The sequence below is a fragment of the Teleopsis dalmanni genome, chromosome 2 (genome assembly GCF_002237135.1).
Source record: "Teleopsis dalmanni isolate 2A chromosome 2, ASM223713v2, whole genome shotgun sequence".
NCBI lineage: Eukaryota > Metazoa > Arthropoda > Insecta > Diptera > Diopsidae > Teleopsis > Teleopsis dalmanni.
Genome location: NC_051847.1, coordinates 224,614,870 through 224,628,799, shown reverse-complemented (window position 1 = coordinate 224,628,799; position 13,930 = coordinate 224,614,870). Strand labels below are relative to the sequence as shown.

The 13,930-nt window shown below is 28.3% G+C and overlaps 1 protein-coding gene across 1 annotated transcript in view; it reads right to left on the bottom strand.

Annotated features, from left to right (window-relative positions):
* The window catches only part of LOC119676845 (LIM domain kinase 1-like), a 118,038-nt gene extending 104,386 nt beyond the window's left edge, over positions 1-13,652 (bottom strand). Inside the window, exons 1-2 of the mRNA XM_038088103.1 lie at positions 13,297-13,652; positions 12,837-13,241 (exon numbers count right to left, since the gene is read on the bottom strand). Coding sequence (XP_037944031.1) covers positions 12,837-13,241; positions 13,297-13,359 — 468 coding nt within the window. The 5' untranslated portion in view covers positions 13,360-13,652. The remainder of the gene's footprint in view (positions 1-12,836; positions 13,242-13,296) is intronic.
* Between the last annotated feature and the right edge of the window lie 278 nt (positions 13,653-13,930).

The following is a 13,930-nucleotide window of genomic DNA, read 5'->3' as shown; positions in this document are numbered from 1 at the left end:
GACCTGGTCACCTACAAAGTGCACAATAAAAAATAATATTTAAAAGTAGATACAATTTGTGATATAATAGAAAAATTATATGCGAGTATAAATCACATACTAAACACGCGCCAAGAAACTTAATTAAAAAATTTATTTTTTATCAAAAGTTTATTGAGATAAAAAAATCAACCTCAAATAACAGTATGCAAATTAATGGAGCAAAAACAAACATTTTTAAATCCGAAGTTATTGAGTATGCGTCTATTAAATAGCTGACTTAACCTGTACATTTATTGATATCGCACAAATATTTAAAATATTTATGCAAATATTTTATTTACAATATTTGGTAGCAGTTTCTGTAGATATTTATTTTGACATAAGTGTGACTTGGCTAGTTTGGACTCACTCGGTTGTGTGGGTGTTAAAATTGATTTATTGGTTTCTTCTGAGTGTTCGGTTTCTGTTTATTGATATTATTTACCATTTTGGATTTATTTGTTCGTAAACAAACTCATTAAAAATTATACAAAATATATCTAAAATAGATGTGAGAAATGACAACAATTAAAACAATTCACGTGATAATTTAACCTTAAATTGGTAAAAAAATTGTAAACAAATTAAGAGAAGATTTATTAAAAATAAAAAGAAAAAAAATTGGCATTGAAAAAAATAAGAAATATTAATAATTAACCTACATAATTGAATTGCTAATAAATGCCAAATCATAGTAAAATTAACTGTAAACAAAAGTTGAAAAAACGCAGATACATATTTTATAAAATTTCCAGATTTCTATCTTTGAAATTTGAATTGAAATAAGTATCTATTATGTATAAGAAAAATCAAGCAACAACTGCAATAAGAAGATATTTAAAGTATAGATATTTCGTTAGAACAAAAATGTGTTAAACAAAAGTAGTTTGAGAATAAGATACAAACTTGGAAATCAGTAACTTTATGTATAGTAGATATTGATTTCAAAAGTTGTCTTTTTTAATTAAAACAAGTATTAGTAAATGCTTTTATCTTCTTACCAAAAGTAATTAAAAATTCTTTCATAAATTACATTTCCTTAAACAGTTTTTAAAGCGCAAGATAAAAGCTATTTGAATATTTATAATTTTACCAACAAGTCTAGCATTAGGCAATAATTCATTATTTATACAAAATCTTTCGTTTTGACTCAACAACAAAGGCGAGAAGGGAGAATTTTATCAATAAAAAAGCAAATAAATTTATAAAAATAATGATATTTTCCTGCAAATAAAATATATCTACACTTGACTAAATAACTTGGAATATTATCATTCATGAGTTTAATATTTGTTAGTTTGCAGGCTTTTTATTGACAAAGACCGTCAACAATTTATGCCATTATTTGCGTGTAAAAATAAATTATTACTATACATATTTCATAATAATAAAAGTAAACAATGAAAACATTTTATAGCATATATAATGAAAAAAGGAAATACATATATAAAAATAAAAAAATAAAAAAAAATCAAGAATATAATATGCGTATGTACCGGGTACTTTATAAGGAGGACAAATTTATGAAGCAATTTGCTTTGCTACATGAGAGATAATTAATTATGGAATATACGTACTTATGTCAGGAATAAATGGATTGATGGAGTAATTAAAGCTTACGAAGAGAGACGAAAAAAAATACATAATTTTAAATTAAGACAACATATTCGTATATTAATACACATTATGCAATGTACTTTAATATAGTCTCAAATGTTAACAGATACAATTTTCACTCTTAGATTATCACTTGAGGTGATTATTAAACCAGTTTTAATTAAAAACTGTAAACAATTAATATAAAACACTAAGATACAATATTTCCTTGTCTATATAAACACAATCTTCACCTATTGCCCTTTAAGAAATTGATCTTATCGACTCCACTGTTTAAAATTACTGTTCTCGAAGTAACAAGATAAATTTAGTGGAAACAAAATCATATCTGATTATCAAAGTACTAATGAATTGATATTTAATTGGTATTTAATCAAATAATAGCTTTTTATCGATTGCAGTCGACTTTAGATAACTATAGAACAGGCACAATATGGCTCCGATTCGTAAATTGATCAACTAAGCCAAAAAAAATCTAATCGTATTATAAAAATTGTTAAACATTACAAATATATTTACAAAATACCGTCTTTGTCTTGCTATATGGAATGACATTCGTTTAAAATTCAAAATAATTTACTATATTACAACAAATTTATATCAATAACAATTGTGTAGTACGTGTACGAAATGATTTTATGTAAATGAGCGACCTCTGGTTTTATATAAATTTGGAAGAACATAATCTCGATTTTATAATTATGTTCAAAATACCAAAACGAAGGAAACACTAAGTTTAAAGATCATATCATACTACTTCCCAAAAAAATGGATTCATGTCTAGCTTTGATTAAACAGTAACGAAACTCAAGCATGTTAAGATGACATGTCAGCCAGTAAAGCCCTGACAGAAACTCAAGCTTTGATTAAACAGTAACGACACAATTATAATTTTTAATAGAGAATGTGTTTGTAATTTTAGAATCTATTTAATAAATATTAGTCTCTGAAAGGCCATTCTGTTAAGATGACATATCAGCCAGTAAAGCCCTGACAGAAGCCATTTCAATCCTTTATGATGGTATCTCTATGCTAACAAAACAGTATGAGTTATAAGTACTTTAACATTTAACTGCCAGTAACAGTACCTCCTAATTATGATATCCTTTACTTAATTATTTCATTTTCTTTCATCCTTTAATTCAGACAAATGTGTTTCCTATTAATTAAAATCTAAAGGGTTTACCTACCAAACTTAGTAAGAATATTTGCTCTGCCATTAAATTAAAATAAATTATATATTTAAACGGTAATTGAACTGAGAAACTTAAAACTTGAGTTCACTAATAATATGGTACGAGTAATATAGCACTTCTAGGCAACATAAGTTCTTACATTAGGCATCATTTATATTAATTTACACCACAACCACACATCACAGTTTAAAAATACAAAATGTCAAAAGAGACACAAGTATGGCATATAATGACAGCAATTGGAAGGAAAATTAATAACATGAAGAAGTTTAGTGCATACGAGTATGCGCAGATAAAAGTTGGTATCTATAGTATCTACAAGAATACGGTTAAATTGTACGTGAATCTTAAAACTTGAATTTAATGCGAACAGAAAAATGTCATTTCCATTTATCACAGACAATCCGTGTTAAAATGACTGACAGCTACTTGACGAACTTAAGTGGAAACAGACAACCACAATAGCAGCAGGATAAAATATGCATTGCATCTACATCTGCATCTCTATCACTATCAACATAGAGATTAATGATCTCAAGCAACTATATTGAGAGCTACATAAAATTCATATAATTTAACATAAAAATAATTTAACACAAAAATAAGTTTATATTAAAATTATGTATTCAACTATAAAACCCATACAAGCTGCTTTTGAATCTGATCTGTTGCACATTCAGTTGTAATTCAGCCAAAGTCTAGGTCAAATAAACTGTAAACGCCCATTTATTAACAATATTGAGTTTTAAAAAGAAAATTCAATAGCAGCGCCAACACCAACAGTCACGATGTAAAATCAATGAAACTTTAATAAAAATTAAAACTACAAACAAACAAATTTTAATGCTCAAATTGCATACAATCAAGCAATACTTGGTTACTTCATACTTTATACTTCTTCGACTCTTAGATGCAGTCGATCGATGCTGTTACATGCCAAGCTAAGCCAACAAATATAGACATAAAATTGGTTAAAAATTCGAGTATTACATTTAAAGCACAAAACAGAGAATTGCCTCAAGTGTATCAAAATATAGTGATTTGTTCCTCTTAACGGAGAATTTATTATGTAAAATGATAGGTTTCAGAGCGCAGTCGCGCGCTGTTAAAACTCAACAGTTGCACACATAACAGCAACATGCAACATCAAAGCATCAAAGCATCAGTGCAGCAATGCAACAATATTTTCTTCTTTTTCTTCTTCATCATTAACTTAAAGTACGTATGCATGAACTGATATTTGAGCATTGCAACAGCGTAAGCACATAAATCCATAAGCCATAGCTCTACTATGGCGTGATATAAACGAACATAATACTTGTATCTAGATAAATTGTAAATATAATACACCGAACACCGAACAGATGCACGCCGCTTTCTATTGTCTGAGAGTCTCAGAGTCTTAGAGCACAGCACACGACGTAGTCTCAGTACAAAACAAATACGAGTATTTTCCAATGACTTCAGCCAGCATACCGACTCACTGCGTTAGGCTTAACTTTACTTAACTTTACTAATATGCAGCATAAATTAAATTAAAATTTTATTCAGAAAAAAAGCAAAACTGTGAAGAAAACCGTTGTTTTATTATTGGCAGAAACTTAAGTCGAAATAAAAATCAAGAAGAGCAACTTTCTCAGGTGGCGTCTGTAGATAAAATAGAAATAAACTAGCGTACGAATTGTTAATTTAAGATATAAAAATATTTCTGAGATATTAAATAACGTTAAGACCTTTTCACTATCGTGAAGAATTCTTCAGCTCCGGAGAGAATTTTACCGCTTTAAGTGCAATAAACCTTTTGGTATCACGTCGAGTTCATATTTTATTTATGAATTACTTCGTTTTAACTCTTTTTTCTGTTTCTCCACCCATCAATCGTGGCTTATTGTATGCTTTTCAAATTTTTGTTATGCTCTAATTACGAAGTTTTGACATGAAAAGAATCTGCTTCAAATAATTCGCATGAGCCGAAGATAACTTTAAGAAAACTGCAACTGTATTACAAGGCAAAGATACTGTAAACTTATAATTACAACTGTTGATATATTCTAGAGAGAAGAGCATAGACAATACTATTGTATTGGATCATTGCAAATGCAGAGTTCAATCAGGATTTCATTACCATCAAATTTCATAAAATTGGATTGGAGTGAATTAGAAATGTTGTTAAAGTAAGAAATAAGATAACAATATTTAAGAAATAATAATTTAAAATATTAACTAAGAAATATTTCGGCATACCAAAAAAATGGTAAAAATGAAGTGAAGAATATATGGAAAATAATATATAATATAATAATATAAATATATGTTGTTTTAACCGATCATTAGGTTTTTCACCGTTTTGTATCTATCGCAAAGATAGATAGGTCTGCCTGCTACTGCTCAATTTACGGCAATCTTAGAGAATATGTTTGTAATTTAATAATTACTAGTCTCTGAAACACTATTCTGTTAAGATGACATGTCAGCCAGCGAAGCCCTTGCAGAAACTCGATAAGAATTATGATATCCTCTCTGCTCAGTGGAAAGAGTACATTTGGAAAAGCATTAGAGAGTTGAAGAATCAATTCAGCCAGCGTGTTTTAAATTGAAAAAATCCTTTTAGTCTCTGAGGTAACAAAATATTTAAAGTATATTTTAAAAATCGGATATTTTAAGAGTAGCTGATTATCATTTGATTATAGATTAACCGAAATTAAGTAATAAAGTTTTTATATTGAAAACAATAAAATTTTTGAAACTGAATTTTGACAAGATTATATATATCATATATCACTCATAAAAAGACGTACATAATGCTTAAGCCCATAATTCAATAACGTCTTTTCAGTATTTAAATGCTTTCTTTTCAATCTCATAGAGTTGGGTCCGCGAATATTAAGAGTGATTAAAAATTTCAGTGTTAACTTTAAAAATTAATCATTTTGTAACTAATTTTTCAGGCTAATTGGTAACAATTTTTTAATTCTTGTTAAAAATAAAAATTAAGTATTTACTTTGGTGATATTAACGCAGAACGAGAGTGATAAGAGGTATAGGTACATTGATTTTATTGCATAAAGACGAACGGTCTTGGAAGTTAGTAAAAGTCGTTCTTATGTTTTTGCATATATTAATGTTGACATTAATACAGTCTGAAATCAAAAAGTGTTATCTCAAGTCCAAGGATCTTTTGGTAAGATCTACACAATTACTAGTTAAATAATAAGTGAGTGCTTTTCTTTTAAATTTCTATGTAGAAGAATTTAAAATGTTAATATGTGAATTATATATTTATAAGCTTATCAATTTAATCTTGAATAAACGAAGAGTTAAAAAACAAAATACTGTTTCAGTTTCTTTGCGTGACATAATTAAAATAAGCTGTTACCTCTATCTAGTTAGCTTATATTTAAATACTTGCTTTATTCTCACTTTTCACTTCAAGTCAGTCAACTTACTTGAGATTTCAAGAATGCATAATTTAATATTTTTATATAAATTTAAAATAAAATAAATACGTATCTACAACTATAAGTTTGTGATGAATGTGAATTTAAATAATGTATCAGTCTAAATAAATTCTAAAATGAATGAATAAGAAATATGTGAATGAAAAAATCCACACATAAATTATAAAAAATCTTCAACAGAAAAACAGAAAAACAAAACTATATCAAAATAAAATGTTAACGTTCTCACGAATAAATATTCCAGATAAAATGCAACACTCCCAGATTATCTGTATCTATTACAGTGCTGTTAATGTTGAGTTTTAGTGCCAGTGCAGAATAGATCAGAATAATGATAAAGGTTATGATTTTGATGTTTTATTAGCTACAATGTTAAATGTGAAAAATTCGATGTAGAAATATTGTTAGGAATTAACATAAATTTAATTTTATGAATTCATGAATTTCATGGATTTGTGAATCAATGAATATTGTTTATTAGAAAAACCCGCTTCTATAACTTATTACATATTTATGTTCATTTTGAAAAAGATAAAGAAATAATATTGCATTTTTCATAATACTATATTCACCTGTTTTGAAAGAAGACAATTGATAATTAATTGTTTCAATTTCATTATTATAAGGTTTTGAAGTAATTCTTTTGTTTTTTATTAAGGATTCTGTTCTTTTTAACTCGATGTTACACCACAAATATAGTTTTATTGCTACTTCAGTTGAATTATTGCACAGGTTTCATAACAACTAATAAGAGAAAATTTGCTAAATAGGATAACTATTTATTATAACAAACAATATTAACAACTCTTTATTTATATCCTGTAGTTCAGGTACAATGGGAAAAAAACAAAGATTTAGACACAAACCAATCTAAAACGAAGAGCAATCTGATGACATTCTAATTAGGATCAAGAGTGAAAGTCTGGTCGCAGGTTTTACGAAAAGTTATGGCATGGATGGCCAACTTATAAGGGATCCTCCCTGAAGTAATGCGAAAGCGATCCCGGGGGGAGTAATACATCATTCCGGTTTGACGGCAAAAAAAAAATAAATAAAAACAATAAAAAAAATTCTTGTAGTTAAGTTACAACTCATTGTCAAATGTCAGTTTTAATAATACTTTTCTGCACGTCTTTTGGTAAGGAAATTATTAGTGGCATTATTAGTGGAATAATTACTCCAAAATTACAAGCAAATGAATCCTATGGCAATGACATATATTTTATATGAAGACAAATTTTATTTATTCAAAATGCGTTACTGTTAATTGTATTGTTTTGATCAGATTAACGTCAATATTTTTAGAATATTAAAATCTTTAAAATTAAAAAAATTAAGCAGAGTTCTTAGGGCACACGCATACATAACACGACTATCGAAACAAGTGCAATATGTAACCGATCTTCTGCCATCAGAGTTTCACTGTCAGTGTTAAGAAGATATTGTCTGTCTCTACCGACAGACAATATGAATGTAGCCAGCCGCCTGCAATTAATTGCGTGTCAAAAGTATCTTAATCAAAAGCATACGAAGCGAACGAGCTAAAAGGGGTGCGTGTCCAGGCGCACAAATATAATTATTTACATATTTACATATTTATGTAGGCATTTTAAATCGTTGCGCGGTTACACACAAATTAATTAATAATTTGCTTCCGCTTTAAATTGTACATACAAAACAAATTTAAAAACGGCAAAATATTTTCATATTAAATCTTTTTATGCTCTTTGCATTGTTAAAGTCAAAACCAATTTGAAATTTCTTTCTCATTCCACTTTGCATTGAAAAACCAGAGTTTTACATAATTGCCGTTCCATATGTGAACTTTGCACTCAATGGGTTGTTAAGCTGCAACAGTGCGCAGCTGCCCAGCAACAGCAACAGGAATTGCAGCAAAAGCAATTGCATCAACAACCAGAATAAAGTGAAAATCTTTCAGCCACATTTCAATTTGAAATTTTATTTTATTTAAAAATCTCTATGAAAGCCATTCTCGAATGCATTGAAAAATAGAATAGACAATTCCTCAACCACAGCCACAAAGTGGAGGAGTACCAAACACAGTTTATGGCATCGTAAAGTGCATGTGCATTTATCACAACATAACTAAAAATTTCCGTACTATGCCATTGTGAATTGACTGAGTTTTAGGTTTTCAATCTTTTCAATTTCAGTGTCAATATGCGCACGTTTTGCAATAAAATTCTACATTCCTTTGTATGAGTACAGAAAGATTGATGTTAATAATGACGATGAGGATGATAATGTTGATGCTGATGTTGGCACGTCTACGTGTACACTTGAATTTTTTATCTATTTAATGGCTGCAACTACAATATCTGTTCTCTATCAGTCCATGTGTCAGTCTACACTTAACTCTCAATTGAGCTCATCAATTACCAGTGCCTTATTTTATGAGAATGATGCAATTATACAATTGGAAAAGGAACTGCATAATAAAATATTTAATAGAAAAGGTGTAATATCAGTTATAATGCTCTCACTTTGCCAAATGCAAAAGATTTTATAGATTACACGTTTTTTGAATGAAACAATTATTTATTATAAACGCACAAATCACATTTCTAGATGGAAAAATAAAATTAGAACTAAAAGTATGTTATTTAAATAAAACACCATTCTAAAATCGATATACGAACACAAATTTATGATCAACCCCGTTGAGAGACGCTCATACATCTAATGATATATAAAACTAACCTTTATAGCTGATTAAAATTATATTGTTATATAAAATTTAAATGACGGTATTACATTATTTTAAAATTTAATTCTAAATGTTATATCTAACTAGTGTAATTATATCCTTAATCAATTTAATAATTCCAATTTTACGATTCCGTGTTTTCAACTTGACACAATTTTTAAATCACTTATAGTATTTGTTTTTGAAATACTATTTGCTATTAGATTTCGCATAGTTTCCTATAGTGATACATTTAAAATCAATTTGATACATTTAAATAAATGAATTTAAATTCATAAATTAATAAAACTAAATCTAACATTATAACATTATTTTTATTTTTGTCGAAAAAAACTAATAACGTATGTATTTATTTCTGCGGCCCCCCAATCTATACAGTGATTTGTATTGGCCCGTGTTCGCATCTGTTTTGGACACCGTGATGGCATCTAGTTTGCGCTGCCGTGTCCTAGTGGAAACATAGCTGTGATATGCAACCTGCGAAGCAATGCTCTAAGAAATTAGAGTTAAAATTTGAATATATAAATATGATTTTGTGCTTGTTATGGATGTTGCTGTTATTTCGCCCATTTTATATATTTTCAGACCCATCTCTTGTCTAGAAATAGACAGACCCATCTCTTGATATGTATATCAAAAAATAATAGACAGAAACCAGAAAATATCAAAGCAGGCAGCTACGTATGTGAAGAAGTGGAAATATTTAAACATCTTTGGGTACTGATAAATAGTAATAACGAAATTAGGGATCGATGCTAATAAAACCTTCTATGCACATAACAACTTTTTTGCTACGCGACTATTATCACGGCACCTCAAGTACAGTATCTACAGAGTAATAGACTTTAACAATATAAAATAAAAATCTACTACGTAACTTAAAAAATACTGCGAAAAGTTTGTATGCCGTATCAGTGATCAGTGATAAGGTCCTCTACAAAAGACAGATATATGCCACCATGATATATGATCAATCTACATCACACATTAAGCTGTGCAGCTATCAGAATATGACGTTGTTACAAAATATTTATTTAATTTTTATTTTATTTTGTTTTTCTTAAATCTTAAGCACTTGTGCTTAAGCCGATGGCTCTAATTATGACAATTTATATAGAATTATGTTAAATGAAGAGTCGAAATATTTTTTTGGTTTTGTAGCTCGATGAAATATTATGTGAAGTAGTTTAAATTATTTTTAACAAAAAACGTTTTTTAATAAATATGATACAGCATTTCTACTTTCAATACATACTCGTACAAAAATAAAAATGTTAGGTAATTAGATTGCTTCAAAACTAGTCCATTGAATATTTGGGATATTATTATATGCCTTATGTAAGTTCTCTCCTATTTTAATGCAAATAAATAAAATTATTTTAATAATAAATGATAAAGCATTGCCCAACCAAATGCAACGGTTATTAACTGAAAACTAATATTGTATATATTACAACATAATAACCACATTATATGTGCACATAAGATATCACTTTCCATTTCTCCAACGCCCTTCACTAACTTTTGGCGCCAATCGTTTTAAAGTAGGCACTTGTGTTGCACATGGCCTGATCGCACATAATAAAATCACCATCAGAGCAATTCGTTTCAACAAAGTCAATAAATAACATAAATATGCATTTTATAAATTAAAAATATATATACATATATAGACACATATTAATCAATAAATTATATCATGGCGGCAGGCTTTTGGTGCGTTACAGTTTACGAGTATTTATAAAACTTATAGCCTCATAGTCTAAGGTTCATAGAGAGCTCATAAAAAATCACATAAAATAACTAATAAACAAATAACATTTTAAACAAAATAATTATAAACAATAATAGAAAACTTGGATATAAAAAGTTTTGGACATGTGTCATTTGGAGCTTTCAAAGGTTTCTATAAGAAAGCAAAAAAGAAAGTAAAACTATTTTAGTAGAAGAAAGAAGAGTGGAAGACAAAACTCAATCTTCATATTGAAATACAATCCACCAACCAAGTGATCAGTGATTGGTTGACGATTGAAGAATTGCTTTAAGTCACAATTTATGCAATGGTTTGGCTTTGATGGCTTTGATGGGTTTGAGACTCCAAAGCGGCAAGACAGCCAATACTAAAAAAAAGAAGGCTCGGAGCTAACTAAGAAAGAAACTAAATAGAATTATTGGAGGAAATGTGTTAAACGTGAGATTTTTGCAAAAAAAATCTCGATGGTTTTAGTAATCAAAAGAAATTATGCCGAAATTTGTTTTGTGGGCATAATCAAGATTATCACTTTGCAATGAAATTACTGCCCATGAGCAATTTAAGTGACACCGAATTGATGAATAATTTGTTAATTTGGTCATTTCAAACTATTAGGCTTTTACTTTTACAATAATCTATTAAATGGGAGAAGTATATGGAAATTATTTTAAATTTTCTCGATGCAAGAAGAGTAAACAAGCATTAATTAAAAACCCATTGTAAGCTAAAGTTTGTACACGGTTTCACCGCATTATGAAAATTGGGAAAAGTGAAGAAAAAATATGTACAAAATCAAATATTTTATTAAATTTAACTGAAACTCATTCGCCATGTTTGAGATACAATGCTGGTGCTGAGATAATTTTCACTTTTACAAAACGAACGAACCCATGAATGAATGCATGAATGGTATATGAGTGAGCACAGGCAGCGAATTCCAGACCCCAACATTGGTATGCAGCCATTGTTCACACATTTGTCATTGCAATTGCAGTTGTTGTTGTTGTTGTTGATGATGTTGCTTTTGCTTTTGTTGTTGTTGTTGTTATTATTAATGTTGTTGATGTAGAGACCGATGCACCAATTTGTTGCTTCGATTGTATGCAGAAATGAGAGATGGTTACACATATGAGGAGGCTACATATAATTTTGAGACCTGGCGTGTTTCGTATTATGTGAAGTTATATTTAATGTGACTGATTAATCTTTGTTGTGATTAAATACGTAAAGTAAAACGACATGACTACGTAACGAAAGAAAATTCATTGTGAACGAAAATGAAAGTGACATATAATGAAATAATGAAGTTGAACTAAATTGAAATTAAAACTGTTGAAGGGAAAAATTTTTTTCCAATTCCAACAATCTTTTAACCACTGCGATATTTTTGAAGGTAGTTAGTTACTTTAAGCAATAGAAATGTAATATACATGAGATTAAAAGTAAAAAAATTTTGATTAAATGCAATACACTTAACCAATTTAACAAAGATTAATATATTAACAATTTTAACATCAAAAATGTTTTATGTTAGGCATTGAAATTGTTAATAAGGAGATTTTCTACAGATACAGATATAAATCTTATAACAATTTTATTGTTATTTTTATCCAATCCAATTCAATCTATCCAATGATAGATAACATTACTGAAAATGTAACTTTTTTAAGTTAATTATTGATTTACATCATAAGTTTTGTTTTTATATTAATCAAATTCTTAATAAATACTGAATAAACTTAACGAATATTTTATCTGTACTAAGCAATTATTTTGATTAAACCAATATTAACAGTCAAAAATAGCAAGTTTTCCCCTCTAGTTTTGTCTCTAAAGTCCTTCATATTTATATTATTTTTCAATTTTCAATTAAGTTCAATTTTCTACATGCAAACGTTCATATCAAATCTATTTTTTACTAATCCCAAATCGAAAAGAAATACAAATACTAAAAAAAAACTTAATTTTATTAATATCATACTAATATATATGCAGTTCTACTTTAAAAAAAATTCCAATATTTATAATCTATATGTACATATATTAAAAACGTTTAATCTTACCTTATAAACTTCGGAAAAGAATCCCGAACCGATTTTCTCCTTAACAAAATCGTCGACCGAATATAATGCTGAAACAGCTGTTCTTAACGCACGACACGATGGACCCGTCACTAAACGATCTGACGATATGGTACACGTTACCGACGGAGGCGGTAATTGCGCTATATTAGCCATTTTATTTATTGTACCACCATTAACAGCACCAGAAAATGTAGTGGTCGTTATATTTGCACATGTATAAGCACATTTATTAGGCGTATTTATTGTCTTTCCAGCACCGTAACCATTCGATTGTATTGTAGGAATTGTTTTTAACAATGTTTTTGTAACGTGGCCCGCTGAATCGACTTCATCGATATCGATTAATTTATCATTGACAGTTTCTGGTGGGCCTGGACCACTATGCTGATTAAGATTCATTATTATTAGCTGTGATATATGCGTATCTCATTACACATACCCTGTTCCGAGACAATAAAACATACACCGGACCCGTTATTACATCTTGGTTACTACAATACATAAGTAAATTTCTTATAGTATATGTCTTGATTTCAATTTGTATACTTTTTGCTTTTTTCACGATTTTAAGTTATTGCATAATTTAAATATATTTAATTAATTTGGAAATTTAGTTTTGATATTAGGAGCATATGCTCCTATTTAAATTTTTCCCGATAAGCCAAAAATAGTTGAACAATAAGGCATGGTCTCAAGAATTGCTGCTTTTTTTTTAACTGCGATTATTTTTTTATTTATTTATATTTTATTGGCACTTTTTTCAGAGATTGAATGATTATATACTTTATTTTTTTTTCAAACTATAAAGATTTGTTATTTTATGTTAATTTGGCCATGTTTATAGTAATTTTATATGAACATTAACGCAAATTTTTAAAATGTAATTAAAACGTTGAAAGACTCTGAAAGAGAAAGAAAATGTTTAAGTATTAGTTTAAGTATTAGAAAATACTTTTCATTTTACTTTTTATGAATTATAAATTATATAAAAAATGATTTTTAATTACTTCATAAATAAGAACTATAAAATTTTTCAACATATTCTTGATTTCAGACTATTTTGTCTATAATAA